Source organism: Carassius gibelio, chromosome B3, assembly GCF_023724105.1.
Source record: "Carassius gibelio isolate Cgi1373 ecotype wild population from Czech Republic chromosome B3, carGib1.2-hapl.c, whole genome shotgun sequence".
In the NCBI taxonomy this organism is placed as follows: domain Eukaryota; kingdom Metazoa; phylum Chordata; class Actinopteri; order Cypriniformes; family Cyprinidae; genus Carassius; species Carassius gibelio.
This window is the reverse complement of record NC_068398.1, coordinates 24,781,921-24,802,788: the sequence shown is the minus strand read 5'-3', so window position 1 is coordinate 24,802,788 and position 20,868 is coordinate 24,781,921. Positions and strand designations below refer to the sequence as shown.

Genomic DNA, 20,868 nt, shown 5'->3' with positions numbered 1-20,868 from the left:
AGCTTTACAAGAGTCATTATTAACATTTAAAACATACTATTTGGCCATTAAAAAAATGCAGACAATACATTTGTGATTAGTGTACCTTTAATTCACAAGAGTTTATTACTTGAGCCCAATTCAGTTACAGTTGGTGTCCTTGCATTCAGATTCAGAAAAACATCATACAAAAGAAGCAGTATAAAATACACCAATACTATGTGCGTGGTAACAGAAATGGGGAAAAAAGCTCAATATCCTGTTTTCAACCACAACAAAGTTTTTGCAAATAATGTTGCATTTCGTATATTTCTATCACTTCTTTTTGTTCTCCTTGCAGGCCACTACATATCGCTGAGCGACGTTGAGAGGTGGAGAATAGCCATCAGCATAAGATGTATCCTCAAACAGAACCGAGTAGTCATCCTGGGGCTGGAAAAGACAAAAGCTGTATCAAATTCTAGGTAAATTACTCTTCTATTCATACATATATCTGATCTAGTGATGCAACAAAACCCATAACAAAGAAATAATCTACCAAGAGTATCGAAGGCTTTAGAAAAGCACTGCCACAAACCTCCCTGTAGCATCATCAAGAGTGATAACCAATCTTCAACACTTCAAGTATCTCTGAAGCCTCTTATCCTACACTTGTTCTGCTCACCCGATGTGGCGGAGTGTGGATCAGAGCTCTGTAAAAGCACGTGGTCTGTGGATAGAGGGCCAGCACCAGCTGATCCTTACTGAACAGGGCCTCGGGGTCCGTCTCTGGGTTTGCTTTCCACTGCGGAAGAGGAATTATTCTTCTCCGACTCAATGTGTGTCTCCTGAATAGAAGAGAAAAACGAGATCATTTAAAGAAAACATTCCTGGAATTACACTACTGTTCAAAAGTTTGGAGTCACTAAGTAAAACAGTAACAATGTGAAATATTATTACAATTTAAAACAACTGTTTTCTGTTTTAAAATGTCATTTATTCCTGTGATGCAAAGCTGAATTTTCAGCATCATTACACTCTTCAGTGCCACATGATCCTTCAGAAATCATTCTTATATGCTGCTTTGCATTTTTTGTAAATGCTGGAAATACTTATGCTGCTCAATATTTTCATTGAAACTATGGTGTATTTTTTCAAGGATCTTGAAAACAGAAAACTACAGTTATGCATTCATCTGAAATGTAAACATTTTGTAACATTATAAATGTATTCGCTGTCAAATTTGATCAATTCAATGCATTCTAGCTAAATGATTAATTTATTTAAAAAACAAACAAACATTGTATCGATTCATATGAGGGGGATGTCATGAATAATGGATCTGTACTTACTCTTTACCCTCTTCATCAATGTCATCCACTTCATACCTGATAAAAAAATATCATCAGGATGTTACATTATCATTTTACACAATCAGGTTTAAAAGCTCAAATCAAATGAGTAAATAGCCCTGCAGCGGAGTTCAACTGCTAGATGATTACTTGTTGGTGGAGTGATTGTAGCTGACAACTTCAGCAAGAATCCACTGCTCATCCCCATCCACGGCCTTCACCCGCGCCGCCACCTTGTCGCCCTGTTTAGCCACATAGTCACTGCTTGCTGGTATAGCGCCACACAGTGGAGGTGGACTGAAGGAGGAAGACAGGGATGAATTAGTCAAATGTAACAATTTTGAATCATTATTATTCACTGACTAAAGCATTTGTAAACGAAGAAAGCATAATGTAGGAGACTTTGAATACCTCTCGCCAGGTTTGCCGATCCAGAGAGGAAGTGTCATGGCTGACTGTTGTAACAGGGTCATCAGGACACCCCTGCGCATGGTCTTTCTGGGTGTGTCGGTGTCACTGTACACGCCTGCCATCCTGGCAGCTGCAGAAAGGGAAGGGTTTGATTAGCTTCCACATTCGTCCAAATACATGCATATGAACTAATTTATCCAAGACTTACCAATCCGTCTCTCCTCCAGAAGGGATTTAATTTCGGCAATCTTGTCAAGCGCCCCGCGAAGTATACTGTGGGAACCATTATTAAATAATGGTTAGAAAAATTTAGTTACACATTTTGAGTATATCTGATACATCAGGCTTTTAGTAGTGGCTCATTTAGTATAATACAGGAGAATATGGTGCTTATACTCAAGGAAGAGAAAAAACCCTCCATTTTATTCAGAGGCACATACTGAGCAAAAATATGTGATTTGGTGCCATTTTATATGTCCAAAAACTAAGATTAAATTCTGATAGGTTTTAAGTATAAATCAAAGTAATTTTTAAAACAGTATAGCAGATTACTTACACAAAAAGCCTATAAATATCAGATTTAACTCTATATCTCCCAGTAATCTGGCTTTGTAAGATGGTATCTAAATGCTTAGACCTTATGATCCAAGCATTTAGGTATGCAGCTTTTTCTGTGGGTGGCAAAACATACAATGCAATGCAATAAATAGTACAAATACTTTTTCCTCAAAATCCTGATGTATTATATTTGATACATATTAACGAGTTTAGTTAAAAAAAAAAAAAAAAATTTAAATATATATATATATATATATATATATATATATATATATATATATATATATATATATATATATATATATATAAAGGTAATAGGTTCATTCAATCCAGCAAGTGTTAATCATGAAATATAAAAGTTATTATTTTAAAAGTTTATTATATAAAAATCAGTAAATAATTCACAGCAAAAAGACTTGTGTACCACGACTACTATGGAAAAGAAATAAAATATAATTTACTCTCTAAAAGTTTTGACCTTTTTGATCATTTAGAAATGTGTGCATCACTGATGCAGTAGGCTTTACACGATTGACAGAATTCATTCAACAAGTCTGTCTTTCCAGTCTGCTCACATCTGGGAGCCTTGGACAAAAAATCCACAAGATGGGGCTATACAACAACAAGATGTTTAAGATCTTCCAGCTTTTTTTGTAAAAAGAAAACAAAAATAGTTAACAATGAAAAGAATAATGTCATGAATAGATTATTTAGTGAATTATCTTTATAATAAGTATTTTTTTTTAAGTAAAGCTCCGTCCTTTACATTGATGCAAAGAGTTGCAAAAGGAAGCTATAATGCAGCAACTTTCACATCGACTTACCCACATTCAGCCTCAGCATCAGCTTTAGCTGTAGTGTAAAGACCCCTCAGTTTTGTCCGGTAGTATGGAGAAGCTGAGGAAGATATAAGCAGATTTAATGTGGAACAGAAATATCAGACAAGAAATTAAATTCAGAAATATTTAGATTGACTATATTGAACATTGCTTATTCTCTTTAAACAATTATTTCAGTTATTAACTTAATATTAATGTGACTTGATCTCATGCCATATGAATACATGTCTTACTCTTATTCTCTGTTTGCATCCTTTCATGTGTTTTCTGGATGTTGAGAAGGTTGTGTTCACTTCTCGATCGCTCTTCCTATTTTTAAGAGAGATTATGATATAAACACTGGATGGGGGTAACGTGTATAAAAAGGAGGTCCTAAAGCATATAAACTCAAACTATAGTGATCATGCATGGGAGACCAGAGGAGTGCTCACCTGAGTTTGCTTTATGAGCTGATGCAGCTCATTCAGAAACTCTGCGATTTTGGTGTCTGTTGACACTAAAGCCATTGTACCTGCAAGATAACAAACAAACAAACAAAAAGCTTTAAACAGAACTATTAAGACTGTAACGTTAATTAAAATGTAACTTACATGTAAAATAACCCTCAAGAAGACAAATGAACATTAAAGAAATAAAATTGAACGGCACCACTGACATTGCACAAAATTAAAGTAATATTGCCATAATGCAATAATTCTAATAATAATGCATTTAGGTTTATGTGTTATTTATGTAACTTAGCTAAAACATAACAGATGCCATTAACTGGATGGAGCTTAGATCACACCTTCCGCTCGCGCACAGATTCAAAAGCGTGAATCTCACCTTCAAACACACAGTTCCGCGATACTCCAAGCTCAACTCATTAATACACGAACTATGAACGAAAAAAAACATTTATTTATTACAGTTTCGCTTTCCTTAATGAATTGTAGGATTTGTTTTCCCTATGCGTTGATTGGCTAGCTTTCGAGCTAGGCCTTGTACGGACCCATTGAAGGGACAAACCTCATGGCATGTTTTCAAAACGCCTTGTTGAGGAAGAACTGTTGGGGACTTTGTTATCAGTCTTTTAGAGAGATACATCACTCACACACCAATGGTTTAAATCATACACCTCTTTCAGAAAAATATCATATACTTATATCATAATATATTGCCACTATGTTAAGGACACGTTATAGAGGTGCATCTAAAACAATATATAATATCATAAAAATGTTTTTTTTTTTATTATTGTTTTTTTTTTTATTTAGAGTATAAGTTTTGTAACTTGCAGTATAAATTCCACTAATCTCTTGTTCTTTCAAACCACAATAATGGGGAGACTGCTGAGTGGCAATGGTCCATAAGACAATATTCAAACACTTGGGAGAGCTTCACAAGGAGTGGACTGAAGATGGAGTCAGTGCATCAAGAGTTACCACACTTAGACGTCTTTAGGAAAAGGGCTACCAGACCACTTCTGAAACAGAAACAATGTCAGAAGCATCTTACCTGGGCTAGGAAGAAAAATAACTGGACTGCTGCTCAGTGGTCCAAAATTATCTCTTTTTAGATAAAAGCACATTTAGGATTTCATTTGGAAATCAAGGCCTGGTGTCTGGAGGAAGATTGAAGAGGTACATAATACAAGCTGCTTGAAGTCCAGTGTGAAGTTTCTGAAGTCATAGATGGTTTGGGTGCCGTTATGTCTGCTGGTGTTGGTCTATTTTGTTTTATCAAGTCCAGAGTCATCTACCAGGAGATTTTAGAGCACTTTATGCTTCCATCTTCTGACAAGCTTTATGGAGATGCTGATTTCTTTTTCCAGCAGGACTTAAGCACCACTTCCAAGTGGTTTGCTGAACCACACAGAGAATATTTGGGATATTTTCAAGAGAAATAAGAGAAACAGTGAATCCAACAATACAAATGAGGTGAAAACTCAACAGGCTGATCGCTTCCATGCCACAGCTCACTGATGCTGGAGTTTGTGCTAAAGGAGCCCTGACCAAGTATTTAGTGCATAAATTAACATACTTTAAAGAACTTTAACTTTTCTGCATTGCAAATCCTTTTTTTTTTTTTTGATTGATCTTAGGAAATATTCTTATATTTGAGATACTGGATTTTTTTCTTTAATGTGCTGTAAGCTCTAATCATCTATATTAAAACAAAAAACTTTTGAAATGTTTTACTTTGCATGTAATGAATCTAGAATATATGAATGTTTCACTTCAAGTAAAAAAAATAAAAAAGAAATATTTTTTTGAAATGCACCTTTATAATCAAAACATAATGATAGATATAATGTGCCACATAAGAGAATCATCATGAGTTATCTTTAGCATTATCGTCACTATCACAACATTAACCTGTATACTTGGCTCTAGAGACATTTCTGACATTAATTGGGTTGATTTGGGGGTTCTTGATTTAAAATTGTTTTGTTAAATTGTTTTGTTTTTATAGACTATTAAAATATATTTGTAAACATTTGATGTATGATTATTGTCCTATTATTATGTCACATTAATATATTTATAGCTATTGTGCATCTAAAGCCCTTTTTAAATCATTTTTGTTTATAAAAAAATGTCCCTATCTTAACAGTTTAAGGAAGTCTAGTTTGTTTATTTCAAGAACCATTAATATGTATATTGGTTTTGTAGAGGGCTAAAATTCTTTGTTTCTTGCTTAGCTGGTTCTGTTTGTGTTTTAATACCTAAACTAACTTTGACAAAGTACTATCATGATATAGTGAAAGTAAAAGAGTGTAAATTTAAATGCATGGCACATAAAAAGACAATTTTCTTTTTTTTGGGGGGGGGGGGGGGGGGTCAAACATGAAATAAAAGAGAGGGATAGATCATTCCTACAGTAATAAGCCCCTATATATCTGACCTGAACTCTAACGTGTCCAAAGGCTGTAAATGATAAGATAATATGGAGTTAATTTTCAACAGAGTCACTGGTGAGCATGGCGAAAAGCAAAACAGACAGACAGCGACAAGCTGTGGTTTCTCTAGCAAAGAAATCCTGATCTGGGCAAGAAGGATGGTGAAAAACAGAGAGATTTGTCAAGTTTTCATAGCTAAATGCATGTTGGCTCAGCCAGTAACTTTGTAAATATTTACCATACAGAACACCTCACACTCACATGATATGAGTTTGAGAGCCAAGGCAAACAGTCGAGGCTAAAGAGGGGGAAAAAAAGAGAAGAAATCATAACAAAGAGATTAGGAAGAAGAAAGGTTTAGTTTTATTTGAGAAAACATAGAATCAACTCAGATTAAGAACTAGAGCACTATGGTTAGAGAGCAACAGATAAAAACAGGGGGAAAAAACCTTGTAGTACAGTGTGTTCTGCCTAAAGATTGTTTATGGCTCTGGAAGAAGAAATACATTCTGTAATCTCTAACCTCCCCCATTTCTCACGTAGCTCATGCACTCATGTACACAAAGACTACGACGTGGAACATTTGAGTGCAGTAGAAAAACTGAATATCACATGCTCTTCCTCTGTCATTACAACAGCACAGAACCACAGCAGTCTTACTGTGAACTACCTCACCCAAAAATATCAGCAGTCATCATACAGACCTCAGCCAAATTCTCTTGTAATGAGTAGAGAGCTTTACGGCCATATGTGCTTGTACACTGGAGTGCAAAATGAGAGCAAGCTGGGGTTGTAAAACAACAAATACATTATACACAACCGGCTTAATAATAGACACAAGAGATTATAAAATTATACAGTATAGCAGCATAGTAAAAAAAAATGGGGTAGGATTTGAAACAATTTTCACTTAGAAATTGCTAGTAATTTGTAATGATTAAAAAGAAACAGCAAATAACCAACTACTTACAAAGAAGCATCAAACAACACACTGAATTAAACATTTTGAAGGAGAAAAAACTAAAATAGTCAGTCTGGTAAAAATATGTGGGTGAATTTGGGTAAATTGTTTTTTAAGACTGCATTTATTTGATCAAAAACTAGAATTGTTTTACAGCTATTGCATGTGAAATATCATTACAATCTATAATAACTGATTTCAAATTAAAATGTATTTATAAATGCAATCTATTCCCAAACAGAGTTTTCATCAGCCATTATTCACGATTCTTTGATGAATACAACATTTTATTTTTAAGTATTAATTTCTTTTGAATAGCTTTCAGTGGGGAAAAATGCTTTTTGCCTTCAGAATCGTGTACATTGCATCAGCAGGGACTAACAGGGCCATGCTAACAAGCAGAAAACCTTGAACATGCCCTTTGTTTTTGACCAAATGTTTATTAAACAAAAAGAACAACAAAACATCAGTATATACAAATATATATATTGATACATATACAAAATGAACATTTATATAAAAGAAGAGATCATCTCCACCAGGTTAACCTTGAACATGTCCTATAAAAATATTATTTAGTCTATGAACTGGAAAAAGGGTGGAAGCTTTAGTCTGCTATTCTTTGCTTTGATGGTGCAATAATGACTGCCCGACGGCAAGGAACAAAACAGCTTGTGGCCGGACTGCAGTGAATCTTGAATGATGGATTGGGCTTTCTTTTGCCAGTGGAGGATGTGGATATTGCCAGTTGTGGCAGATTGCATCATATGATCCTCTATGCTGATGACAGTAGCCACCATAGTGCATTTTGCTTGATTACACACACATTCAGTGAGTTTGTACAGCTCTTAGGCGTGCATACAGCACTGACACACAGAGAAAAAACTGAATTAGAAAGGATAAGACATTGTGAATGTAGTCAAACTCATGCTACATTAAAAACAAAAGGCATTTCTTTTGCTAGTTTTCCCAGCAGGTGCAATTCAAAGACAATTTCCTATAATAGTCGGTCAAATTATATAATATAATACCCTGTTTTGACAAACTAACTGTCTGGAGTAATCTCCAACAGTGAATAAGCAAACCTTACTATGAAAATAAACATTCATGCAAAAGGCTATTGAAATGAGTCTCGCACTCCCTAAAGACAACATTTTCTTTCAAATAGAGGAGGTTAGTGGGTCACAGTCCACTGAGGGACCTAAAAAGTGTAAACAAGAGAGAGACAAACATTAACTAAATTAATCTAATCTTTCTAATCTTTATCAGATATAAGTAAACACATTCAGACTGAGGGAGAAAGAGAGTTAGCTCATGAAAACAGAAATATTAGACTTATTCAGATGTTTAAAATGTGTTGTTTTGCCTTCCTTTAATAATAAAAAATAATTAAAAAAAAAACAGCATGGACAGAGAGTTAGGCATAAGTATACCAAGTTAAAAATTTGAAGCAGAGGTGTAAGCTAAAACAAAAACACTGTCATCTGCTCTGCAGGACATCCTGTCTGGCAGTGGGTGAGGTCTGCTGATAAAACATTAACTCACGTCTGATGCAACTTTCCTTCTGGTCGTGTTGACCCATCCGAGGCGGGAGCTGAGGAACCAAAGGCGGAGCCACGTCTTTAAAAGAAGGCAACTTGCAGGCTTGTAAACAACGCTGAACTGAGGACAAGAGCGAGGACTTTAGAAACTCATCTATAACTGAACATCGCATATTGTTTTGTGCAACTTGAGTTTATCCGCTGTTACTCTAGAAGTTTCACTAATCGCTGACAAAATGAGCAACCACGTTGACGTGAAAAACATTGAACCGACCACTTTTGAGGACCGCTACTACGACGAATATGAATATTATAACTTAACAGACCGTTATACCGGTAAGTTTTAAAACGACTAATTATTATTATTAATGTGATTTTTATTAGGCAACTCTAAAATGTTTTTTTTTTTTTAAGTACTTTTGAGAGCTGTGTATCTACAGTATTGCCATGACGGCTTTTTTTATGGATCTGGCAACACTAATTACTTTTTAAAAGGCTTACGTTCATTATCGGCGTTGTCTATTCTTTAGCCTACTGACTGTGTGTGTGTGTGTGTGTGTGTGTGTGTGTGTGTGTGTGTGTGTGTGTGTGTTGACTACAGAGTGCGCTAGTCGCAAGGGCAGGACGAAGAAGGAGGCGAGCTGTAACACGAACAAACACAACCCTGCGGGACACGAGCGCAAAATCGTGGAGAAGCTCCAGAATTCTGAGAAGAAGTCCAAAGAGTGACGCAGAAGAGGTGTGTAAAGCACCACATCTTTCTACAGTAGTCAACATTTGAAGTGAATCGAAAAAGTTAATCAAAGTTGTCTGATTTGTTTTGGTTTCAGGACAACTCCCAATGTTGACGAATAGCTTAACACCGAGAAGACCAAAACCTTTTAATTGAACAATCATGTTTGTCTCGTAGATTGAATCGGACGGCTATTACTGGCAACCGACCACGGGTGTCTCTGCGGGAAACGGGCGCTGAGCTGCAGCGGGACCCGGGCCAGACTGACCCGTGAAGCGAGGGGTTTTGTCAGACACCCCGCTCTTGTGTGTGAGGTGGTCCTGCAGAACCAGCACCTGTTCAGAGGAACCGATATGCTTGTGATGTTGAATGTGCGTTTTAAACGGAAGCTTTGACCATGTTTGGTGTTTTGGAATGACATTTTAAAAGTTCTCCTCTTTTAATAAAGACCACTTTTCCCATTAAAATTTAAACTGAGATTTCTTCTACGCCCTCCATTGACTATTTCCGTCAAATAAATAAGGTGTATATAGGCCTATGAGAGGGAGAGAGTTTTAAATCACAAATACGACATTACATATCCCTATTTTTTTTTTTTTTTTTTATAGCAATTTTCATCAGTGATCATTACATGAACATGTATTTATCAAATGATTAAAATGGTTTCTTAAAAAAAAAAGTAACCATACTTCTCATATAGGCTAGTATGTGGCGTGCTGTGGGACTTAAACATTTACACCATTAACAAAATCAACTTGTTTTCTGATTGATGTACAGTAACATAAGTGTATCCACATGAATGGCAGATTTATGGAGTGTTTGGATTATAATCTCCCATACCTCCTAAATAATTTAGTGCATCAAAGTGCATTTCAAAGTGGTAGGAAGTGCTCCAAATGACCCAGTATACTGCTATTTGTGACCCTGGACCACAAAACCAGCCATAAGGGACCTTTGGTTTTTTAAATTGAGATTATACATATAAATAAAAATAAGCTTTCCATTGACATATTGTTTATATATATATATATATATATATATATATATATATTTGTTTGGATGCATTGGTGGTTTGTTAGGATATAGGAAAATATTTGGAAAACTATTTTAAACTATTTTAAAATCTGGAATCTGAGGATGCAGAAAAATCTAAATATTGAGAAAATCGCCTTTAAAGTTGTCCAAATTTAGTTTTTAGCAATGCATATTACTGATCAAAAATTATGTTTTGATATATTTACCGTAGTTAGTACAGTACTTTATATCTTAATGGAACATGATCTTTACTTAATTTCCTACTGATTTTTGGCATAAAAGAAAAATCAATAATTTGGACCCATGCAATGTACTGGTGGCTATTGCTATCTCTGTGCTACTTATGACTGATTTTGTGGTACAGGGTCACATTTAGCCTGTCATGTGTTTGACATTAAAGTCATATTCTAGGTGAAAACGATTTGTCACAGCAACATGAAACCCTCACAGAAAAAATATCTCATCACAAGAAAGAGGGCAGTAGTGAAGCAGTAAAGAGATGTGGAGCTGAATAAGAGACGTGGAAATGAATTTTGCACAGAGGATTATCCAGAAACACCAAGTATCTAATTTAAGAGCATTTTGAAAAGCATGCGTATGAGTTCAAAGCAAATATGACTGTCTTTATTAGTAGTCTTTTCAACAGCAGCAAGAAGTGGAATAAACGAATGCAAACACTACACCAGAACTTTTTAAATGCAGAGATTGTGTGCTTTTAGCAGTACATATATTGTATAACATATTTCATAAATAATATTTTTCATATCCAGTCAAGCATTTTGGTAAATTGGACTCTGAAATAAAGAATTAAGTGAACTCATACTCACAGAATGCATAACAGCAGCTTTTTAATGAACTGAAAAAGAAAATGAAGGAATATGAAATTAAAAAAAGAAGTTATGGTTATTGTGAGTTATGTATGAGCTAAATGGAGTCCAAATCCATAAATGTTGAAAGATCTATATTAGGCTCATTTAGCATGTAGAGATATGCACACAGAACCAAAGAATTAGATTAAAATTTAATCAGTCAGTAGATCACAGGAATCTGTAGGCTGATCAGATTTGAACTCCTTTTCTCTTTCCAAACGTGTGTTGCATCATATCACCACATGAAGGTCAAGAGTAAAGAGCTTGCAGCCTAAAGGCTCAGAGAGGTTTACTGTAGGATATAAGCAACCCCCCCCCCCCCACCCCAAAAAAAACAAGATCACTGAACAACAATGCAAGATTATTATGTAACATATCGAAATGTTGGAATATCTTGTATTTCACAATTAAATTATACATTTGAGGTAGCAGCACTCAGCAAATAATATTCACTAACACAATATGCAAAACTGTCTGAAATATCAAAAATATACATTTGAGAGGGATGGAAATTATACTCATATTAAAGAGCAGTCATACAACTTCTTATTCATCTTGGTATGTACACATACACTGGAAGGACAGAAATTGTTTCCACTACACCTCCCCCTTGCACTTTCCTTGTACCAAAACACAAGATAATCCATTTATGTCATTCTCCCACAGACACACTGCAGCAGCGCAATCCGCTTTTTCTTCCTTTCCCATAATCACCTGAACAAACATTCAGAATGTTAACATGCAGAAATGCAGAATGTTAACATGCAACAGTCTTGGTCTGTGAATCCACATATATAAGAACGTTTCCAAAAAGTATATTGTTGAAATAATCCATGTGAGGTACTTGTATCTTAACTTTAAGGAAAATTAACATTTCCTACCAGATTTGGAGAAATGTAGAACTGCATCATTTGCTCACGGATGGATCCTCTGCAGTGAATGGGTGCCGTCAGAACGAGAGTCCACACAGCTGATTAAAACATCACAGTAATCCACAGGTCATCCACACCACTCAAAAAAAAATTTCATTAAGACATTCTTATCACTTCAAAATATGTTAACTGATTGACTGTAGTTATGTGGACTACTTGTAGATTATTGGTATATTTATCAGCTATTTGGAGACTCATTCTGACGGCACCCATTCACTGCAGAAAATGAATTTGGTGAGCAAGTGATGTAATGCTACATTTATCCAAATCTGCTCCAATGTGGAATTAAACTCATCTACACCCTGAATGTAGAAATAAATAAAATGAGTAAATGTAATAAAAATTAAAGTTTCATTTTTGGATGAATTATTACTTTCAGCACTGGACTTCATTTCCAAATGGGAAATGGGTGAATTAAAACAGACGAAGTGTATTAAAAATAGATGCAGCTGTAATAGAGTATCAGTAACTTTGTGGAGTAGTTTTAAAATTACATTTAAAGTATTGTGTTCGTCCCTTCATCTCTCATTCTATTTACTTCCATCGTATCGCTAGGGGTAGAGAAGCTCCTCTTGTTGCCTAGCAACAAGTCTTTGGAAATTCCAAAAGAGACCACAGAGACCATAGTCTACCTCTCCTCATGGTGCATGTATGTGTTTGTGTGTATGTGTGTGTGTGTGTGTAAGTGAAGACGGATGAGTGCAAAGAGTGCGCATAGAGTCAGAAACTCTGATCCGTACATCAGACATGCAGGTGCGCAAATGTGTATTTGTGTGCTTGTTCGTGCATTTGTATGAATGTCTTTTTGGTTTGAACATCTGGCAGGCTCCTGCTGTTGCAGTAAGAATGTGCGGTGAAGACGGCGTGACTTGTCAGATGGTGTGAGTGTGTATGTGTAGGCAATCATGCATGAGACCACTTGGGTCAGCACCTGTGTGTATGAGAGAGTGTGTTTAGACATAGCACACTTGATCCTTCACTATCTGCACACACGGTCAATGTGCTAATGTGCCTGTCACCATATTTCTCATTATATGGTCATGCCCGTTAGTCTTCCTTTATATGTGTGTGTCTACACACATGTGAAAGAGTGCGTCTGCTCTTCAGGGGGTCTCAGCACCCAGTTTTTCTATTAGCCTCTATATACATTGTAGAAAAGTGATGTTTTCCCAAATAGCTGCACAATTACAAATGTGATTTTGATTTTATGCAAAAATGCAATATTGTGTTACATTTTAATTGTAATATTCAGTTTTTGTGTCCCTGAACAACATACAGCTGTGTTTTGTTACAGAATGAATTTGCGTTTTTGAATGAATCGAGTGATTTAGTGAAGCATTCATGAAGAATCATTTGCTTAATTTCTGAATGAATCAGAATCGATAATCGCTTAAATCTACGAATAAATAAATTACTGCCACCTACTGGTAGTTTTAGTTGATTTATTTCACTAATTCCATTCAAAAAGTGAAACTAGTATATTATATTAATTCACACAGACTGATATATTTCAAATGTTTATTTCTTTTAATTTTGATGTTTATAACTGACAACTAAGGAAAATCCCAAATTCAGTATCTCAGAAAAATAGAATATTGTGAAAAGTTTCAATATTGAAGACACCTGGTGCCACACTGTAATCAGTTAATTAACTCAAAACACCTGCAAAGGCCTTTAAACGGTCTCTCAGTCTAATTTTGTAGGCTACACAATCATGGGGAAGACTGCTGACTTGACAGTTGTCCAAAAGACGACCATTGACACCTTGCACAAGGAGGGCAAGACACAAAAGGTCATTGCAAAAGAGGCTGGCTGTTCACAGAGCTCTGTGTCTAAGCACATTAATAGAGAGGCGAAGGGAAGGAAAAGATGTGGTAGAAAAAAGTGTTCAAGTAATAGGGATAACCACACCCTGGAGAGGATTGTGAAACAAAACCCATTCAAAAATGTGGGGGAGATTCACAAAGAGTGGACTGCAGCTGGAGTCAGTGCTCCAAGAACCACTACGCACAGACGTATGCAAGACATGGGTTTCAGCTGTCGCATTTCTTGTGTCAAGCCTCTCTTGTACAACAGACAGCGTCAGAAGCTTCTATAGAGAAAAAGAACTGGACTGCTGCTGAGTGATCCAAAGTTATGTTCTCTGAGGAAAGTAAATTTAGCATTTCCTTTGGAAAACAGGGTCCCAGAGTCTGGAGGAAGAGAGGAGAGGCACACAGTCCACGTTGTTTGAGGTCCAGTGTAAAGTTTCCACAGTCAGTGATGGTTTGCGGTGCCATGTCATCTGTTGGTATTGGTCCACTGTGTTTTCTGAGGTCCAAGGTCAACACAGCCGTATACCAGGAAGTTTTAGAGGACTTCATGCTTCCTGCTGTTGACCAACTTTATGGAGATGCAGATTTCATTTTTCCAACAGGACTTGGCACTTGCACACAGTACCAAAGCTACCAGTACCTGGTTTAAGGACCATGGTATCCCTGTTCTTAATTGGCCAGCAAACTCACCTGACCTTAACCCCATAGAAACTCTATGGAGTATTGTGAAGAGGAAGATGCGATATGCCAAACCCAAGAATGCAGAAGAGCTGAAGTCCACTATCAGAGCAACCTGGTCTCTCATAACACCTGAACAGTGCCACAGACTGATCGACTCCATGCCACGCCGCATTGCTGCAGTAATTCAGGCAAAAGGAGCCTCAACTAAGTACAGAGTGCTGTACATGCTCATACTTTTTATTTTCATACTTTTTATTTGGCCAAGATTTCTAAAAATCCTTTCTTTGTTTTGGTCTTAAGTTACATTCTATTTTTCTGAGATACTGAATTTGGGATTTTCCTTAGCTGTCAGTTATAATCATCAAAACTAAAAGAAATAAACATTTGAAATATATCAGTCTGTGTGTAACGAATGAATAAAATATGCAAGTTTCACTTTTTGAACGGAATTAGTGAAATAAATCAACTTTCTGATGCACCTCTCTCTCTCTCTCTCTCTCTCTCTCTATATATATATATATATATATATAGGCATTTTCTCCTTTATTATGATTGGATAGCTCAGAGCTGACAGGAAGTGAAGTGGGAGAGAGATAGAGGGTGGAATCTGGAAAGGTTCTTGAGTCAAGGATTCAAACTTGGCATGCCTGTCGCGCAACGGCACTGTATGATTCATATTAATTTCATATTTAGAGTATCATTTAATAATAATAAAAAAATGGCATAGTCATTTTTTTGTAGGTTACTTAACTTATTTTCTCGTCTATTAAAGGTTTTTCTCATTTTACACAACAATGAATAAAATTATTTTGGGGGTAATATCTTATCCCAAATTGATGTGTTATGAATTTGCAATTAATTTAATTAATCAGCACATCATGCAAGTAAACAGGTTAAAAAAACCTGTTTCTAAAAAAAACTACACATGCTGTAGCTCATGCTAATGTATTCAGTCAGCCCTGATATTGAAAAAAACACGCACATGTAATATGTGTTTATTTTTTTAGTGTTTTAATGCCACTTAGTCATTCCAATCTGCTGGCTGTTTTCTGTTCACCTTCTGGCTCTGGTCTTCCCATACCCTACTTCTCTTCTCCTGGTGCTCTTTCTCACATGTTATTTGTACCAAACCAATTATCCATCAGTTTCCTTCTCTCTCCATCATAACCTGTAGCTTGTTTTCTTTCTGCTCAGTAAGCAGCTGGATAACATTGCTAGGCTGAAATAATGAGACTCAGCCTTATTAGACTCTAATGGCCTTTAATTAATTGAGAGGATAACAATCCAGTTTTAATTTCATACACATTAATGTGCAAAGCACTTAGACCCTCCTTGCCTCTCCTTCTCCCCAAACCCCACCCACCCATCAATATCAACCCCCATCCTCTCCCGATCGAACGCATCCCCGTTTGAAGATGCTTTTCTCTCCTCTGCTATCTGACAGGACAGGAATTCAGATACAGAGTCCAATTAACTCTTAATTTGAGTTTCGTTTGACTAAAAGAGAAACGTGAGAGTGTGAAGTGAACAGCATGTATTCTAGTGCACTTCAGTATGTTGTGCCGCCACTCATTACCATGGTAACAGCCAGGTCAAGTTTAGGGGACATGACATCATCGCTTTGATGTCTGTTAGTGTCAATGTCACTGTCACTCAAAAGAAACAGCGGCTCTCCACTTTATCTCTCTTCTGTCCTTTCTTTGTTTTCTTCTGTGCAACACTGAAAGCTTAAGCTGACTCCTCGTTTAATTCCATTCAGTCAAATTCTCATTCAAAATACAACTGTCAGGAAAATCAACCCTTGTGTGTTGAGTGAGTCTTCTTCTTTGTTTTGAAACAGACAAATTTAAAAAGAAGTGTTATGTAATCAGTTGCACTTGAGAGCTCACACAGAAAACTAATTTGAATTTGAAAAGATGAGGCGCTAAATTATCACAGAAATTCTCTGTGCAGTACATTTATTTCCAGTTCATTTGTCTCCTCAAACTAGACAGTATGTTAACATTTAGTTTAAATGTTTGTAAATGTGGTGTTGTTTTTTTCGCCATGTCTCAAGTTTTGATTTAATATTCCCTTAAAGTCAACTAAAGTTATCCATTAAACATGAGATGCTTGATATGTTATACTGTTGAACCTGCTGATTCTGATGATGCCTGATATGTAATTAAACATCCATTAACATGAATGCAAATTATTATTTTGTCTGATGAAGTATGGCTTGACACATTACTTTTGGTCAGAAAATGCTATAAAAATATTCTGCTATTAGAGCTATTAATGTGTGCCAACATTTCACATAACATAACATCACATAACATGAGGCAGTCAAACTAAATGACAGCAGCCTCTTGGTACTCAACAAAAAGTAAAAATGGGGGTTTCCAGCCTTGTATAGCTATATATATATATATTTCTGTTTTAACTAGTGCTGTCAAATAGATAAATTGTGATTAATTGTATCCAAAATAAAAGTTTGATTACACAATATGTGTGTGTGTGTGTGTGTGTGTGTGTGTGTGCATTGTAAAATGGCCCAAACCATGATACTACCACCACCATGTTTCACAGATGGGAAGATATTCTTATGCTGGAATGCAGTGTTTTTCTTTCTCCAAACATAAGTTGCTCATTTAAACCAAAAAGCTCTATTTTGTTCTCATCCACAAAACATTTCTCCAGTATTCCTCTGGCTTGTCCACTTGATCTTCATCAAGCAGGGAGCGATGTTTTTTTTTGGAGAGGAGTGGCTTTCATTTGCGACTGTGTCATGCACACCATGGTTGTTCAGTGTTCTCCTGATGATGGGCTTATAAACCTTAACATTAGCCAACGTGAGTAAGGCCTATAGTTGCTTACAGTTAACCCGCAGGCCTTTGAAAGTCTTGTTTATTGAGTGATCTTTGTTGGTGGACCACTCCTGGGGAGGTTAACAATGGTCTTGAATTTCCTCCGTTTGTACACAATCTGTCTGACTGTGGATTTGTGGAGTCCAAACTCTTTAGAGATGGCTTTGTAACTTTCTAGACTAATGAACAACATCAACTCTTTTTTTGCTGAGATCTTCAGAGATCTCCTTTGTTTTTATTCCATAATACACTTCCACAAACATGACCAAACATTGATAGATCCCTGTTCTTTAGATGAAACAGGACACACACTGACACCTGATAGTCACCTCACTGATTACTGAACAGATGGACTCTAATTTCACCTTCAAAATAACAGCTAATCCTATACTTACTCCTATACTCACATACTTTTGGCACTCGCAAATATGTAACACTGGATCATTTTCCATATTAAATACCAGTTTAAACACATTGCAATTAATCAATTTGACAGCACACTAATTTTAATATGTTTTGGGGCAAACTGGAATACAAAATAACTTGACAAAGTTTCATATTTCATAGAAATATATTTTATAGGGTTAGGGTTAGGCACTAATGCACTTGTGGACTTTACACTAATTGTAACATGTCCACAAAAGGTGAAAACATGCATTTTATCCAGTATTAAATCTTCCAGTAGCTTTACTGTGCAAGGACAGTTTCCATTGTTGCATTTCTATAAAACTTAGAAATACATTTTGAAGTCACCCCCAAACCCACAAACATTTGGCATTTCTGAAAAGCACATGTTCTTTTTAATATGCACCAGGTCTTAAAACCAGAAGCTAAATCCAATAAGAACAAGATGAAAATCAATGGACGTGTCTCAGGAAGATGGTTGACCTATAAAACTCATTCTCTTTGATTCAATGTGCAGAGAAATACACACCAAACCCTTCTTTTAAATCACCCAAACCACGTCACCACAGCTCTTAAAGGAGCAACAACATATTGCCTAATATTTTGTGCAGGTTTTAATGATGACATTGACAGATAAGGCCTATCCTGTGATAGCGATCACGTAATATCCGCACGCTGCAAGCTATGAAATATGAATCATAGCCAAAGCAACAAAACCCATGCAGTCAACGTCACTGGCTTTTGAACACCACTAGTTGAATTCTTCTTAATTGCAACTCTAGTTCTCCACAATGAAAACTACCCCATGCCTTTTCTGATCAAGTGCTGCCGCAACACTACCACTTGACCTCTACGGCTTACAATAAATGAATAGAACCTAATTAGAGCAGTTCAATTATACATTGATCCGAGTATGTTAACAGCAGTGCGTTCTTGGATAAAAAGATCACGTACTGAGGCTGAGGGGCTGATCGGTAGCGTGAGGCTGGTTAATTGGGACGGCAGGAGGCGTTCTTCACCGTGTACTATCTGCTCGGCTTTCATTACATCTGAGCCGCAGAGCCTCTCTGATCAGCGTGATAGCATCTTAAAAAGAGTTGTATTAAGAGAGGGGCACAACACAAACAATTTCACAAGCAGCCAATGTAATATGCTACACACCTGCCAAAGAGGCAGAAGAGCCAAGGTGATACAAAAGAAAGAGAAGGAGCATAACGCACAAAAATATTCTCATTCTCTCCGTCTCAGTCGCATATATTTAAGCGTGCCAGAGAAAGACACAAAAATCCTTTGGGAGGAGATGGAAAGAATAGGGGGGAGACAGAGGGGTGGGAGTGAGTGGGAAGAGAAAAGGGTGGAATGCACAGAAAAAAAAGAAGGGGATCAAGCCAGGAGAGATTTTTAATGAGGAAAAACGCACAAATGAAGGACTGCTCATGCTACAGACCCTCTTTTATCCACCCAGACCCGAGCCAGAGAGTTAGACAGAGAGTTAAGATGGAACAAGTGTGTTCTGATATTGTATTGTGTGTGTAGGAGTGTGTGTTCTCACGCATGTATCATTAGGGATCATTAGAGCAAATTATATGGAAGGAGAGAGACAGATGCTGCCCTTGGCACATGTAACTGCACGGACAGCAGCTAAGACCACAGAAACACAACACGCATAAACACACACTAGCATGCAGAAATGCACGCAAATCACTTATACTGTATAGAAACAGTACTTATAAATAGGGATAAAGGGATAGTTCCCGCTATCTTCCTCTCTGTCATACTGTGCAGTGTGTTTGCTGTATTATTTTAGTCTACATGCATTCATTTTCTGTCAACATTAATAAGCAGGGTTTCTTTATCAGTGACTGTATTAGAGTCCTCTCAGGGGACCTAGGGATGGTTCATCTAAAAACAAGAATTCTGTCATCATTTACTCATCCTCGACTTCCAGATCTGTACGACTGAAAGTCTTCTGTGGACATCAAAAGAAGATATTTTGAAAAAATTTTTTATAGTGAATACTTGCATCTTCCTTCGAGTTCAAAAATGTAAATATTCTTAAATCAAGACAGACTATACAAACAATTATAATATTACCTGCAATATACTATAAAAATTCTACAGTAAAAACAAGTTAACAGTAAGTCCTTTACTCTTGCAAGTTTAGAGTAAAATACTGTTAAAAAAATAACGTTTTTTGTAAAAAAGTTATCTTATAATTACGGTGGTTGTTATTGTAAATGTTAAAAGCAGAATCAGCTTTTTTGATAATTTTGTGAATTACAGATTTAAACAAAAATGTTAAGGTTTACTTTTTACTGTATTTTTACATAATTATTCTGGTTACCACAGATGCCAGCTGTTTTTCCTGTAATTATGTTCTGTTGTTGTTGTTGTTGTTCGTGCATTTACTAAAAAAATAAAATTAAGTAAAAGAAAATAAAAAAACAGAATAAAAACAGAAAAATTTAATAAATTACTTTACAAATAAGTAATTCAAAGTAATTAAACTTATCAAATATTTTCAACATTTTTGCTTAAAACAAAACAAAAGAAAAAAAAAAAAAAACTCTCAGTGTGGGAAAAATCATTTTGTTGTCCATTTGATTTAAGTTTTTTTTTCTGATCCCATTGTTGTTGTTGTTTTCCTCAGAAAACAAGACTTATAAATATGATGTAATTTTTCTTCTCAAGTAAATGTTTCTTTAAGAATTTGTAGATATTTGTAATATAAAACAAGACAAAAATACTAGTAAGTAGTTTTTCTTTGGCAATGCAGTGCATTGCAGTGTTGTTTTTCACTCCATTGACTTTCATTATATGGACAAAAACATATTTTCCACAGTGCCATACAGGTTTGAAATGACATAAGAGTGAGTAAATGGTGACAAAATTAATATTTTTTAGGTTAACTATCCCTTTATGGTAATTCTAATCCTTCATACAGTCAGTAATAAAAAGCCCTGCTTATTAATGTTGACAGCAGAGATTAATGCATGTAGACTAAAATAATATCGCAAACACACTGCACACTGACAGAGAGAGAAAGAGAGCG

At 36.0% G+C, this 20,868-nt stretch overlaps 2 protein-coding genes and 1 long non-coding RNA gene across 5 annotated transcripts; 1 reads left to right on the top strand and 2 right to left on the bottom strand.

The window, feature by feature from the left end:
• Positions 1-69: 69 nt before the first annotated feature.
• LOC127952040 (SAGA-associated factor 29) lies at positions 70-4,205 on the bottom strand. Of its 2 annotated transcripts, XM_052550289.1 has the most exons (11): positions 4,127-4,205; positions 3,944-3,995; positions 3,550-3,629; positions 3,352-3,427; positions 3,104-3,176; positions 1,930-1,994; positions 1,722-1,851; positions 1,461-1,607; positions 1,311-1,346; positions 644-806; positions 70-411 (listed from the first exon to the last, which is right to left on the bottom strand). In XM_052550289.1, exons 3-11 carry the CDS (start codon positions 3,622-3,624, stop codon positions 295-297), a joined length of 882 nt encoding a protein of 293 aa, XP_052406249.1. In that variant the 5' UTR covers positions 3,625-3,629; positions 3,944-3,995; positions 4,127-4,205; the 3' UTR covers positions 70-294. The 2 variants fall into 2 exon arrangements, 1 of the variants encoding a protein (XP_052406249.1); XR_008152805.1 differs by lacking the exon at positions 4,127-4,205 and having other exon boundaries at positions 557-806; positions 3,944-4,120.
• A 2,134-nt stretch (positions 4,206-6,339) lies between these two features.
• Positions 6,340-8,646, bottom strand: LOC127952049 (uncharacterized). The gene is made up of 2 exons (XR_008152806.1): positions 8,506-8,646; positions 6,340-8,161 (listed from the first exon to the last, which is right to left on the bottom strand). It is a non-coding gene; the product is annotated as an uncharacterized LOC127952049 (long non-coding RNA).
• On the top strand, positions 8,600-9,701 carry LOC127952047 (nuclear protein 1). Of its 2 annotated transcripts, none has more exons than XM_052550307.1 (3): positions 8,600-8,837; positions 9,103-9,240; positions 9,332-9,701. In XM_052550307.1, the coding sequence occupies exons 1-2, from the start codon at positions 8,738-8,740 to the stop codon at positions 9,228-9,230; spliced, it is 228 nt and encodes a 75-aa protein (XP_052406267.1). In that variant the 5' UTR covers positions 8,600-8,737; the 3' UTR covers positions 9,231-9,240; positions 9,332-9,701. The 2 variants fall into 2 exon arrangements, with proteins under 2 accessions (XP_052406267.1, XP_052406266.1); XM_052550306.1 differs by having other exon boundaries at positions 8,601-8,837; positions 9,412-9,701.
• The last annotated feature ends 11,167 nt before the right edge of the window (positions 9,702-20,868 follow it).

What these genes read in the sequence shown, in the direction of transcription:
- LOC127952040 (XM_052550289.1), bottom strand. Translation starts at nt 3,624, where the DNA reads ATGGCTTTAGTGTCAACAGACACCAAAATCGCAGAGTTTCTGAATGAG. An exon ending in AGCTCATAAAGCAAACTCAG is followed by an intron (nt 3,428 to 3,549) that starts GTGAGCACTCCT and finishes TCTTAAAAATAG; the next exon opens with GAAGAGCGATCGAGAAGTGA. An exon ending in TCTGGAGGAGAGACGGATTG is followed by an intron (nt 1,852 to 1,929) that starts GTAAGTCTTGGA and finishes CCCTTTCTGCAG; the next exon opens with CTGCCAGGATGGCAGGCGTG.
- LOC127952047 (XM_052550307.1), top strand. Translation starts at nt 8,738, where the DNA reads ATGAGCAACCACGTTGACGTGAAAAACATTGAACCGACCACTTTTGAG. An exon ending in CTTAACAGACCGTTATACCG is followed by an intron (nt 8,838 to 9,102) that starts GTAAGTTTTAAA and finishes TGTTGACTACAG; the next exon opens with AGTGCGCTAGTCGCAAGGGC.